We start from the raw sequence: 13,421 nt of genomic DNA on the forward strand, positions 1-13,421 counted from the left end.
GACGATCCATACCAAAATGTATTTCACTTTCGCCGTCGTTTTGTTGACTGTCTTCAGTTCTGCCTACAGCTCAGGTAAAGACTCATATAGATATGGAAGCGGGTATGGCTCTGGGTATGGATCCGGAGTTGGTGCTGGAGTTCTTCTAGGAGGTGTTGGAGGTGGATATGGTGGTTACGGAATCGGATCCAGTATAGGATCTTTAGCTGTTTTAGAAGGTGTTTCCGGTGCTGGGTATGGACCAGTAGGTACAGCTACTGAACCACTCAAGTTTCCCGTTTTTCCGTTTTCGTTCCGTTTTTCATTCGTTCCGTTTGGGTGTTTCGTTCATTCCGTTTACGTGTCATGCATTCCATTCATTTCGTTCATTCCATTCCGTGTTCCATTCCGTGTTCCATTCCGTTTATACACGACATAGCATGATAACAAGCGTGTTGTTCGGTAAATTGTGAAGCTAATCATTTCGTTTTAGAACGTTTACAGCGTGTGTGAACGATTATATCATTCTAAAACGAAACGTAATTGGATTCGTTTCACAGATAAATTTCGTATTTTATAATCACATCATCACATGTATTTTTCTTTATTAAGAAAAGACGACAATCACCACATGATGGTCACTGGCTCAGGTCTGAATAGACCGTCTTTTTTAATTAAATGATGTGAAAGTCATTTAAAAAAACTTGTTGAGACATGGAAATATTATATTTTACTTTCATGCTGAGATTAAATGTATTCACAGGTTCATTATTTATTTTTTGTAAAAAGGATGTTTAAGAATATCCCTATATTAAAATGTACTCTACACATGGCTTACTGGATATACCGAGTTGCAAATATCTACATGTAAAAAGACTAGCTACAACGTAGACCTATATGCACGTGTAGTAAATTTGAAAAAAAACTGTTATGAAACAGACACACATCTATCTATGATACTAGATACGAAATAAATATATAAAGGTCGACCTCTGATGAGGGTTTACCTGGGATTATTCCCGAAAAAACCCGAAACGTTGCATATTAAATTCTAAAGAATTAAGCAATAAAAAGTACGTATAGTGTCAGGTCAGAAATATTGATACTTTACCATGAATAAGTGGGTTTATGGTCAATTTATAAAACTACCGTGATTAAAACGAATGTAGAAAATTGTAGTACGGTAGTTTGTAAATAGTCTTCTTTCTATTTTAAATGATTAAAAAGTAAATGCTGAATAAAATGTATCTACGATTGCTTAAAACATAGGGACAATATTTCAGTAAGTCTGTGTTTCATTTAATTTTATTTAACAAGCTAGATTTATTTTTTTTCTAATACAGCTACTGTAATCTTAGTATTATAGGAAAATATTTTTTTTATTTGCATATCATAAATACAATGAAATATCATGCATATGAAACATGTATATGCAGCCTTGTGTTTAAGTTTAGTGGACTATTGACACTAACATATTTCTGTAAAGCTAAAAAGACATTTTATTGCAACAGATGTGTATTAATGAAAGTGGTGACAACGTTCCCGAGGATTTCATACATTTTTTAATCAATCCAAATAACCAGCGGGCGTACTCTGCAGGACATCTTTTGAAAACTTGCCAGACATTTCACACTTAGCTTAGTTGTTTAACAGATAATTATTCTACTGCCAATCATTAAATGGAACTTTTATTTTTGTTATTTTTAGAAAATGAGACTAATAAAGATATTTATATATTTTACATTGATCTTGATTTTTTTTGGTGTTTAAAATTTGTTCAGAAATATAATTCAGTATTTTTATTTCCTTTATTTGAAATGTTTACGCTTTCAGCTAATCTGACAATAACAGTGTAGTTATAACGTGATACATATTAAGAGAAAGATAAATGAAAAAAAAAGTCACAGGAAAAAAGTCCCGGGAAAAAGGTCACAAAGTCCCTAGAAAATAAGTCACAAGAATAAAAATCACAAGAAAATAATCACAGGGAGCTGACAATGCGGTATGGGCTTTTCTCACAGTCGAAGGCCGTACGGTGACCTTTATATATAAATTTGTTAAAATTTCTGTGTCATTTGATCTCTTCTGGAGAGTAATCGCATTGCAATCATACCACATCTTCTTTTTTTATATATGTGTTGTGCAAAAAAAACAAAACACAAAACCATTACAAGTTGTCGATTTATTCATTGACAGTTGCTTTTTCAGTAGTGAAACCGTTAATGAAAACAGTCACGTACTTTGACGTTCAAAATTAATTTGAATAAGCATAGCATACTTATAGATACATGTATGTAAGTTTGACACTAGTAATTTTGAGGCCCTTTATAGCTTGTTGTTCGGTGTGAACCAAGGCTCCGTGTTGAAGGCCGTACTTTGACCTATAATGGTTTACTTTTTTAAAATTGTTATTTGGATGGAGAGTTGTCTCTTCTTCTTCTTCTTCTTTAAGTTTTCCAGTTTTCCATCTGAATAAAGATGATTAATAACTGGTGCATACGTGGCCTATTTATTAAAATTAAGTTATATTTACAAACAGTGCAAAGAACAGATGTAGTGATTAAAACTATGTACATGAGATGAAGTTTTTTAAATAATAGTGGAGAGAACAGCATATGTTAGCTGATCTCTGAAAGAGTCGACTGTCTGTGTATTTACTACAGTGGTTGGTAAAAGATTCCATTGAGTTATTGTGTATGGGAAGAATGAAAATCTGTACGAGTCTTTTGATGTATAAATATGTCTGAAGGTGTGAGAATGATGTTTTCTGGTTCTTGAGTCTGATGGAATGAGAATTGTGCTAGATGGTATAGCAACAAGTTGATGTGTGATCTTGTACATCATAACCAGTCGTGCACGCAGTCTGCGTTGTGTCAAAATAGGCCAGTTTAGTGTGTTCAGCATGTTTGATACACTACTAGTATTATGATACCTGTTGCAGGCATACCGAGCAGCTCGCCTTTGGACCATCTCTATCTTTGAAATAGATTCTGAAGTGTGGGGGTCCCAAACTGAGCAAGAGTATTCGAGTTTGGGACGGACAAGTGCTTGGTATGCCTGGCTCTTGATGTTTTGGTTTGATGTTTTCAGATTTCTTCGAAGGAAGCCGAGAGTTTTGTTGGCCTTTGATATATTGTCATCTATGTGTTTGTCCCATTTAAGGTTTGATTGTAATGTGATGCCTAAGTACTTAGCAGATGCAACAGATTCTAGTATATGATTGTGGAGAGTGTAATTATGTTTTAAAGGTTGACGTTTAGTTGTTACAGAGAGAACATTACACTTGTCTGGGTGGAAGGCCATCAGCCAGTCCTCTTCCCATTTTGCAGCTGCGTCAAGGTCAGCTTACAGTTTTAGGCAGTCACTCTGGGATTTAACTGGCATGTATAAGATACTGTCATCAGCAAATAGTCTTAGTTTGCTATGTGTAAGGTAGTCTGGAAGGTCGTTGATATACGCCAAGAATAAGACAGGACCTAAGACAGTACCTTGAGGAACCCCAGAGGTGACTGGGACTGTGCTTGATGATCTTCCATCCAGAACAACTGTCTGGGTTCGATCAGAGAGAAATGCAGAGATCCAATTTAAAGTGTTTCCATTAATGCCAAAATAGTGTAATTTGTATAGTAAGTGACGATGCGGAACTTTATCAAAGGCTTTCGCAAAGTCCATTATTACAAGGTCTGTTTGTGTATTTGAATTGTTTGTGGATTGAAGTTCTTGAATGAAGGAGAGAAGTTGTGTCTCACAAGAACGAGAGTGCCGAAAGCCATGTTGAAGGTCGTACAAGATGTTATTTGATTCGAGATGTTTCATAATGTGTGGTGTTACTATGTGTTCCATTAACTTGCAGCAAATACAAGTTAATGAAATAGGTCTATAATTGACCGGTTTATGCTTATCCCCTTTTTTATATGCTGGTGCGACTCTAGCGTGTTTCCAGTCGTTAGGTGTAATACCAGTGTTGTATGATTTGTTAAAGATTAAGCATAGTATTGGTGCAATTTCTGTCTTCATTTCTTTCAGTAAGCGGCCACTGATGTTATCTGGGCCGGTGGCTTTATGTGGGTTGATCTTATTTAAGAGTTTTTCGATCCCATTTGGTGTTATATGTAATTCGCTGATATTAGGATGTGAACTGATGCCTTTGTTTGGTATTGGGTCATCTGTAACTGGGGTAAATACAGATTGAAATTGTTCGTTTAAGAGATTTGCTTTCTCTGTGGCGTCTGTAATGATGTTGCCGTCTTTCTTTAGTGCAGAGATACCAGATTTGTCAGTTCTTATTGACTTGATGTATTCATTGGCACTCACACCACATCTTCCTATATATATATCTAAGGGCTGTATAGCCAGTCCAGGTCTTTGAAAACTTCCATCATCATCATCAATGGCTTTTTTTTTGGGGGGGGGGGTAAATTATAGATTATGATGATATTTCTAAAAACTTCTGATCTTTTTACAAATTTCCGTTATTTAGAAATTAATATACAGCCCTAAACGTTGCCGATGAGAGCATTTTAGAAAACCATAAATAGTATAGTGTACATATTTCAGCTTTGTCTTAAAATTTGCAATAAAAAAGTACCTTCAAATATTCAATCAAAACTCTTTTGAAACAAAGAAATTTGTCCAGATATATACATGTTGTATAAAGAATATTTTTTTCCGTGTTCTATTCCGTTTATGCACGACATAAAATTTTCATTTCCTAATCAAATGTACTAATGACTTAAAGTAATGTGAAATTTTACAACAAATCATCTACAAAATTGTACGTTAGTGTCAGTAAGGACAAAAAGTCATATTTAGTATAAAGTGCAAAGTCCCAAAAATGTAGTTAGAGTTATGAATTTTCGTTAATTCATATATATCACATTTTATAAGAAATATGAACATTAAACCGGGATAAACAAAAAAATAATACATATATACTAAGAAAAGAATATTCAATGAATATTATACAATATGCTTCGTCGCAAATTCGTGTAAAACCTTAGACAAATAGTACAGTTGCATTTTATCGACAAGTCAGTGTTCGGAACTTATGATAACAAATAGTTATAGCGTATTAAGGACGAGAAAACGAATAAAAGCTAAATTTCGCAAGAAACAAATATCCACCAGAGACAAAATGACTTATAGATGTTAAACTGGTTCGCCGTTCCATCTATACATGTAGCTTTGTATTTCGAGGTGAACACAACAGGGGTCCAGTTTGTATAGATGTGAATTATTAAAGGTCACCGTCTCAAAATCCTATGGTTTGAGTTTCAATTCTGCAATAATTACAAGGGTACATCAAAGTGACATATAATTAATATTCGTTAATTTTATATACTCAGAATGAATAGCTTGATCGTTTATACAGAGAATAACATAAATTTAAAATAAAAAAATATTTGGTATGATTGCAAACTAGACAACTATTAACCAGAATAGATGACAGATGAAAGTAACCATAAGTAACCTATAGAAAATCCATACCGAATAGTAAGCTCTAAGAAGGTTCCGAAACAAAACAATTCAAACCAGGAAATAAGTAATCCTGTTGCTGTAAAGACTTTATAACAGTTGTGTTTATGAATGAAATGGTTAAAGAAAGCATCAATCTGTCGATTGCTTTCTTTTGCTTACTGCGCTACATCGATGAGTGTCAATTTCATTTTTCGCGAAAACAGAAATATTTTGTTAAAAAGAAAAAAAAAACCTAAACATCAGAGATACATTTAATTTCAGTTTTGTTCCTGTATCAATTCGCAGTTTTTCTTCAATATTTTTTTCTTATATGCGAAGGGATTCCGTGCCTTCAGTTAGGTTTAGTATCATATAACCGAACTTTTAATTATAATATAATATACTAGTAGGAAATAATAAATAATTCGGTCCAAGGCCTGATTGATGAAAGGGAATTATCGATAACACAAAATGCAGGAAATAGTTGTGTACAAGAATTGAACCACGCTGAAGTACATCCATTATTCATAGTTCATTATCTATTAACTAATCAAATGGTCGCCTAGTTACAGTAACTGTAAGTAGAAAAGGGTATAAATTTGCATCTGCATGGATAGTAAGATTGTACAAGTACAAAGTAAACCGCTGAGTATTCCACATGCCTTAGGTGTTAATTGACTCCTTAATTTATGACTTAATAGTATTATATTATGTAAACGAATTGAGAATCTGATGTATTCTTCCCGTAAAGTGGACAACCTTAGCGTGAATACAAGTACTTCTTCGTGACAATTACAGCTAATTTCTTTATTCATGCAGGGTAAGACTTTGGTAAGTTTGATTGCTTTGTTTGTATATTGACAATTTGAATTGGGATTACTTTCAATCAAATTTTAATATAACATATACTTGTTTTAATAAATTACTGCAACCTAAAACACAGCCGTAGTCCGTTTTAAAATCGTTTAATGTGTCATTGTAAATAACGTTGTCTTGTCAATATAATTTTTATTTCTTTTATTTAAATGATTCTCATATTGCTTGTTCATGTGAACTTAAACACTTAATCGGGAGAGTGTGTGTCCATATCTGCATGGTCACTGCTTATCAATCGTAATCCTCAACAATTTAGGTAACTTTCGGGAATTATCGCGTAATTTAATAGCTCGGGTTTTTAGATTAGATATGCGCCGTTAAATGTGAAACTGATCTTACTAGGATCAATTTTAAAATAAAAGTGCCTTAACCTTTGTTAAGTTATCATGGTTATCGCATGCACGTGAGTAACTTACTTAAAAAGTACATGATTTCGTCTTCGCCGTTTTACTAAACATACAGCTTTTTAGTAATCACTATACTGCATATAAGATATATTCATGTACCCTCTCCCCTCCCCCCCCCCCCCCCCCCCCCCCGAAAAAAAGAACAAACAAAAAACAACAACACACCAGTACATCATTAGAACCCCAATTTATTCATCGTGGAAATATTGCGCTTAAAAAGAGGGGCAACAGATGGCAGATTCAAACTCATAAATCGAAAATAAAATGACATCGCCATGGATAATAAAGAAATAGATAAACAGACAAATAATAGTTCACAGAACACAACATAGGAAACAAGGACTGAGCAACACAAACCCGCCCAAACACTTGGTTGATCTCAAGTGTTCCGGAAGGGAAAGCATATCCTGTTCCACATGTGGCACCCGTTGTGTTCTCATATTACCCATAATACCAATTTGATTTGATAGCTTTGTTTTAATTTCTGTTTTAGATGCGAATTATTCAGTTTTTGGTTAAAATGCACACCATTGATTTTTTTTTACAAAAATGTTTTTGAGGAGAATAAAATTATTAACCCGTATGCATAAATTCTTAAAACATAGGAAACATATAGACAATAACTGTTTAGTGTCTTTAAATATCAGTTGTATGTGTACGAGGCTAAGACACCGGAGTAATGCGAGCTTTAGCGAGCTAATACTCCTGTTTCGAGCCGAGTACAAATACAGCTTAACATTTAATGACACTAAACAGGTATTGTCTTTATCCTGCATTTAATTCTGTATTTTGTTCGTGTTTTGAAAGACACAAAACTTCACATTTTTTTGCATTTATTTTCGATTTGAAATCCCTTGCGTCCCGCATAGTAATATTAAAATCACAAATTCAGCTGAAGATGGGTTGAAAAAAAAGAATCTCGAATGGTCAACAATATTACATCGCTTAAGGTAAATTATTGTTTATTTTAACATAACAACTAATTTCAGATCTAGATCTAGGTGAGGGCGTGCAAATATTATAATTTCACCGAGGGGAGCAAAACGAAACAAACTGCAATATTAGTTTATGCCAAAAAAAAAACAAAAAAACAAAAAAACGAAACCTCCTGCTTTTAATTTAATCCTTTAAAAGTCACAACATTGTATAGTAATGCAAGAATATAAGGATGTAGGAGTGTACCATCTTTCAATGTATTTTATCCTTCTGTATATACTACGTTACAGTAAAGGATTTTTTTTTTATCGTAGGCGAATATTATTCTCTCAAAGTGTATGCCCTCAAAATATTTCTTTATTGTTCAGTAGCTGTCAAAATTCTTATTCTATTTTGATGAACACATTTTAGTATTGTATTTTTTCGTTAGAACTACTTTTTCGTCCGGACTATAAGTGAAATACTTGCCACTGTACGTTAAGAAAACGTAACAAAATAAGCTAAAAATCAATTCACAAAGCTATCATACATTATATAAAAAAAAGAATATATGCTAATTTGTTGCTATTATAAGTATTTTTTCGAAGTTATATGTTTTAATATCAATTTTGAATAGGTACCTGTGTGTCGTAAGTATAACGGTGTCGTTCAATTTTTATTCAGTAGGGGTTACGGGGTTAGGACCAACTTTTTTTTTAACGATCAATGCCTTTGAATGTGGTAATATGATTGGAACTTCAATTTACCCTGAGTTGGAACCCACTTTTTAAAAAAATGCTGGATCCGCCCATAAATATTTCCTAATTTCATCATAGATACTTGTATTTAATAAGACTATCCTTGAATTATCCTGGATTTCCAACTTAACATGACGTAAAATTGAGAATGGAAATGAGGAATGTGTCAAAGAGACAACAACCCGACTAAAGAGTCGAAAACAGCCGAAAGCCACCAATGGGTCTTCAACACATAGAGAAAATCCCTCACCCGGAGACGTGCTTAAGTTTGCCTCTAAACAAAATATGTACTAGTTCAGTGACCTTGGACATCAAGCTTAATCCGAAAATTTTAAATAAACATATTAAAATTTAGGCAATTAATAAGTTTGCTATAACAATTTTGCCAACGATTAAATCTATCTGGAACAAGTGTACAACAATTAGCAATTTTCTGATTTATTACTAAACTAAATCGTAAATCATCGATGATAAACGTGACTCAACTGTTACATTATCACGATTTTATTTTGACTGTTTAAACAACAGAAAAGTTCCCAATTGTGAAATAGATAACGACTTGTTATTTTTCAACCCAGATGTGAAACTTCAAAGAGTGAAGGTGTGATAGACGGATGCTAAAAATCAACATGTAAATTATATGGACGAGTAATAAAAAGGTGTTACATGTATGAAGTTATTCTGGAAACTGTTATCAATTAGCGAGATTCCGATCAAAGCTTTGTATTTGCAATCTTTGAAGAACGCAAAAAAAAAAGGCAAAAATAAATCTGATATTATAAATGTAAAAGTTCAAAAAGTTTATTTTAACATATTTCTATTTCCAAGCGCATGGTCACCTACTCACATTTAGCCTAAAAACAAATATGTTTTAAATATTTCTTAAGAATATATTGTTTTTAATATTTGGTCTTTATACTACTTTTCAAGACATTTCCAATATTTGCATATATAATTATAGATATATGTTTTTTAGATATTCAAGGCAGTTTTATTTCTTTTTCAATAACTTTAAGAATGATTCCCTTCTCTTATTTAATTTTCTGTATTTTATAAACGTCTTTTTTTTTATAGCGTTAGACCGTTGGTTTTCCCGTTTGAATGGTTTTATACTAGTAATTTTGGGGCCCTTTATAGCTTGTTGTTCGGTGTGAGCCAAGGCTCCGTGTTGAAGGCCGTACTTTAACCTATAATGGTTTACTTTTTTAAATTGTTATTTGGATGGAGAGTTGTCTCATTGGCACTCACACCACATCTGCCTTTATCTATTAGATATATTTTCTAATTAAATCAACCGTTGAATTGTGTTGAGTCATTTAGGTAAACAGAAAACACAATATAATAAATGATTATTTTCTTCACAGAATATTCTTGCTACATTATGTAAGTATATTTGTGAGCGTAATTCGTCCTGAACATTCATGATATATGTGCGACTGGACTTCAAGAAACGAAAAACCAATCATTACTAGCTAGTGTTTGCACTTGAATAAAAAAAAATAAACAAATACACTGTACATGCATATGATAGCGGACTATGCGTGCACTTACAGATAAATGGACTGACTTTGGAAGTACTAGGTTATTTTGAAAAAGGTTAAATATACGGATCATACGCTAATGTAAAAGACGGGAAATGATTAAACTAAAGTCATCGAAAAAAATATTTTCCCTCCGTGAAACGAAATAAGAATATTTTTTATCTATTTTTTGGAAAAACTTAATGGGCGTTAGTTTTAAAATAATTTACACACACGAATAGGGTCGTTCATTTCTTTAATAAAGAAAACTATGCAAATTGTTTGACGTGGATAACGAAAAAAATTGACACACACACATGTTTTAAAAGCATAATATAATATATTCTATTTATTTTAACCAGGAATAGCGACTGTCACTAAATTATGTTTCTGAGATACTCCTTAAATTTTTCACGTCTTTTACGATGTACATCTCACTAACTTATATGAAAATAAGTAGAAAAAAATGACAACTTTAATAATAAATATGAATAATAAAATAAAAAATGTTTCCATCCTATTTTTTCAAGAAGAGAAGGTATTTTAATATTTAAATTGATCTTGTTTGCCTTTCATAATTTAAATAATTTTTTTTATTTTACTATTAATCTATTTAATTCAGAGCTATCATTTTTATTTTAAATGCAATATCGAAGCAATGTAATGAATTCGCCTCCTCGAGGTTTCTTGACCATTATAGTAAAAATGTCACAGATGACGACGGGTATGTCCCATTTATCATAACCAAAATCATATTCTCTTGTACTCGAATATGATTTCACTAATTTTAGTTTCTTGTGTATAATTCGGAGTTTAGTATGACGTCCATTATCACTGTACTATTATGCATATTTTAGGGGCCAGCTGAAGGACACCTACGGGTGCGGGAATTCTCGCTACATTGAAGACCCATTGGTTGCCTTCGGCTGTTGTTTGCTCTATGGTCGGGTGGTTGTCGCTTTGACATATTCACCATTTCCTTTCTCAGTTTTATTCATAAATAAACAATGAGTAGTACAATATACCGATTAACTTTGGTATATTTATTCGTTTCATTTGGAAATTTGCAAACTAGCATAATCGCCAAACAACCAATCAGGTGAAATAGTATCGTTTCTGAACGAAACAGTGTTTGTTTACACGGAATATATTGATCGTTTCGTTCGTTTCGTTCACACACGACTTTGAGCGGAAAAACACGAGTTGACTTTAATAAACGAAATGAGTGGAGATACACGATTCTGACTGATTTAACTCGTTCGTTCTCATTTCATTCCATTCGCGTGTTCGTTCCGTGTTCGTTCAGTGTAAGAGGGAACGTTGAGTGGTTTAGTAGCTGTAAAGGAGGATACGGACCAGCACCAGCTGTTGTCAGTGGTGGATACGGCTCTGGTTATGGCTCTGGATATGGATCCGGAGTTGGATCTGCAGTCCTTTTAGGAGGTGGCGGTAGTGGATATGGTGGTTACGGAATCGAATCCGGTGTCAGATCTGTAGCTGTTCTAGGAGGTGTATCCGGTGCCGGATATGGACCAGTAGGAAAAGGAGGATACGGACCAGCACCAGTTGTTGTCAGTGGTGGATACGGTTCTGGATATGGCTCTGGGTATGGATCCGGACTTGGATCTGCAGTCCTTTTAGGAGGTGGCGGTGCAGGATATGGTGGTTACGGAATCGGATCCGGAGTCGGATCTTTAGCTGTTCTAGGAGGTGTATCCGGTGCAGGATATGGACCAGTAAGTAAAGGCGGATATGGACCAGCACCAGATGTTGTCAGTGGTGGATACGGCTCTGGATATGGCTGTGGGTATGGATCCGGAGTTGGTTCTGCAGTCCTTCTAGGAGGTGGCGGATACGGATATGGACCAGTTTCAGTCGGAACAGGTTACGGACCAGTCTCAGTAGTTTCCGCTGGTGTCGGAGGTTATGGTTACGGAAAAGGATCAAAATATTAGGTATGTATCCGTATGAAAACACAATATAAGTCCGTTCCGTCATGTTTTCATGGAGGAATAACGTTATGCGAGACTGATCCGTCTTGTGTCTATGATGTATAATATGAAATGTTTTACAGTATTTTTAACATTGCAAAAGGATTTACATCAAAAGTAAGAAGTCAATGCAAAATAAACATATCAAAGTAAACATAGGAGCGAACCTTCTATATGAATGTAAAAGGAAAATTGATTTTAATAAAAAACTATAAACAATGTTTTGTTTTATAAATAAATGTAGGATAATACTGTGAGAAAATCTAGTACTAGTATTATAAATTGCTTGTAATCCTTTAGTTGCGACGATTTGAAACTGTGCATTGTCATTAGGGGGAAAATTAATATTTATTCTATTGGAATACAGATTGTCACGCTTATTTTGATTGGATGAGGACTTTTGTCAATTGATTTCACGGATGATGTTCACCATTGGAAGTAAACTTGCACAATTGCAGTCGAGGTTTCAAAAGTTTTGTTTGTAAAAAAAATAATAGGAGAATGGCATAATAATTGATATAAAAAAGTTAATTTGCATAGATTCAAAGAAATGTCATATTTAAATTCATTATATTTTATTTGTTGTGCAGGTGAACTGATTGTTAACAAGATCCCCGAAGATGGTGATTCTATGTCAGACAACAGTCCGTTGTCCGTGTATACTCAACACTTACATCGGTCAAAGACTGTACCACAAATACAGAATTATATAGTTGAAATTCATTAATAAAAATTTGCTTCCGAAACAATCATAGATTTGGAACTTATTTTTTTCCATGAAATGTTCAAAGATAAAAAGTTAAATTATGTTTTTGACAGTTTAACGGTCGCCTCCTCGAGGTTTCTTGACCATTATAGTAAAAATGTCACAGATGACGACAGGTATGTCCCATTTATCATAACCAAAATCATATTCTCTTGTACTCGAATATGATTTCACTAAATGTGATTTATCACCATATTTGGTATGCAATGGCAATACGAGGGATGATACATTTGACGCATGCTTTGATTATCATTTAGAAATACATGTGGTCTTCACCATTCTCCCTTTCAATGGATTGATGTGAGTTCGTGTAATTTGTTATCTATATTTTATTTAGGCTGTGTTTATAGACTGTTGTTTGTCATTCGTTTATTTGATATGGCGTTGTCAGTTTGTATTCGAGTTCAAATACTCTTTTCTTATTTCCCCCTTTGAACAGTTGTTAAGGAAAACGGTAATGTATGTTTGTATCATTCAAGTGCTGTACGAAAACAAAAACATATTTGATTTTTGCAATTAAAAGGTATGGTGTTTTTGAGTTTTATATTAAAATTTCTCTGATTCTTACATGATTTCTATTTTTATTTTATCAACGTGCAGTTTATTTGATCTCAGTTCTTCATCGGTCAATTGAATTCAATCATGACGTCATATGGTCTGGCTTCCCTCTGAATTTCCTAAATTGTGAGTTGATGAAAAGTATGCGACCATGTCTGAAAATGTCACATAGAAAGAATACATATAATTTGCAT

The 13,421-nt window shown here is 33.6% G+C and overlaps 1 protein-coding gene across 2 annotated transcripts in view; it reads left to right on the top strand.

Annotated features, from left to right (window-relative positions):
* LOC139501656 (uncharacterized) overlaps window positions 1-13,421 on the top strand; it is a 49,403-nt gene continuing 35,982 nt past the window's right edge. For both annotated transcript variants that reach the window (XM_071290798.1, XM_071290799.1), the window contains exons 1-2: window positions 1-248; window positions 11,251-11,757. In XM_071290798.1, the coding sequence (XP_071146899.1) occupies window positions 17-248; window positions 11,251-11,757 (739 nt within the window). In that variant the 5' untranslated portion in view covers window positions 1-16. The remainder of the gene's footprint in view (window positions 249-11,250; window positions 11,758-13,421) is intronic.

Source organism: Mytilus edulis, chromosome 13, assembly GCF_963676685.1.
Source record: "Mytilus edulis chromosome 13, xbMytEdul2.2, whole genome shotgun sequence".
Classification (NCBI taxonomy): domain Eukaryota; kingdom Metazoa; phylum Mollusca; class Bivalvia; order Mytilida; family Mytilidae; genus Mytilus; species Mytilus edulis.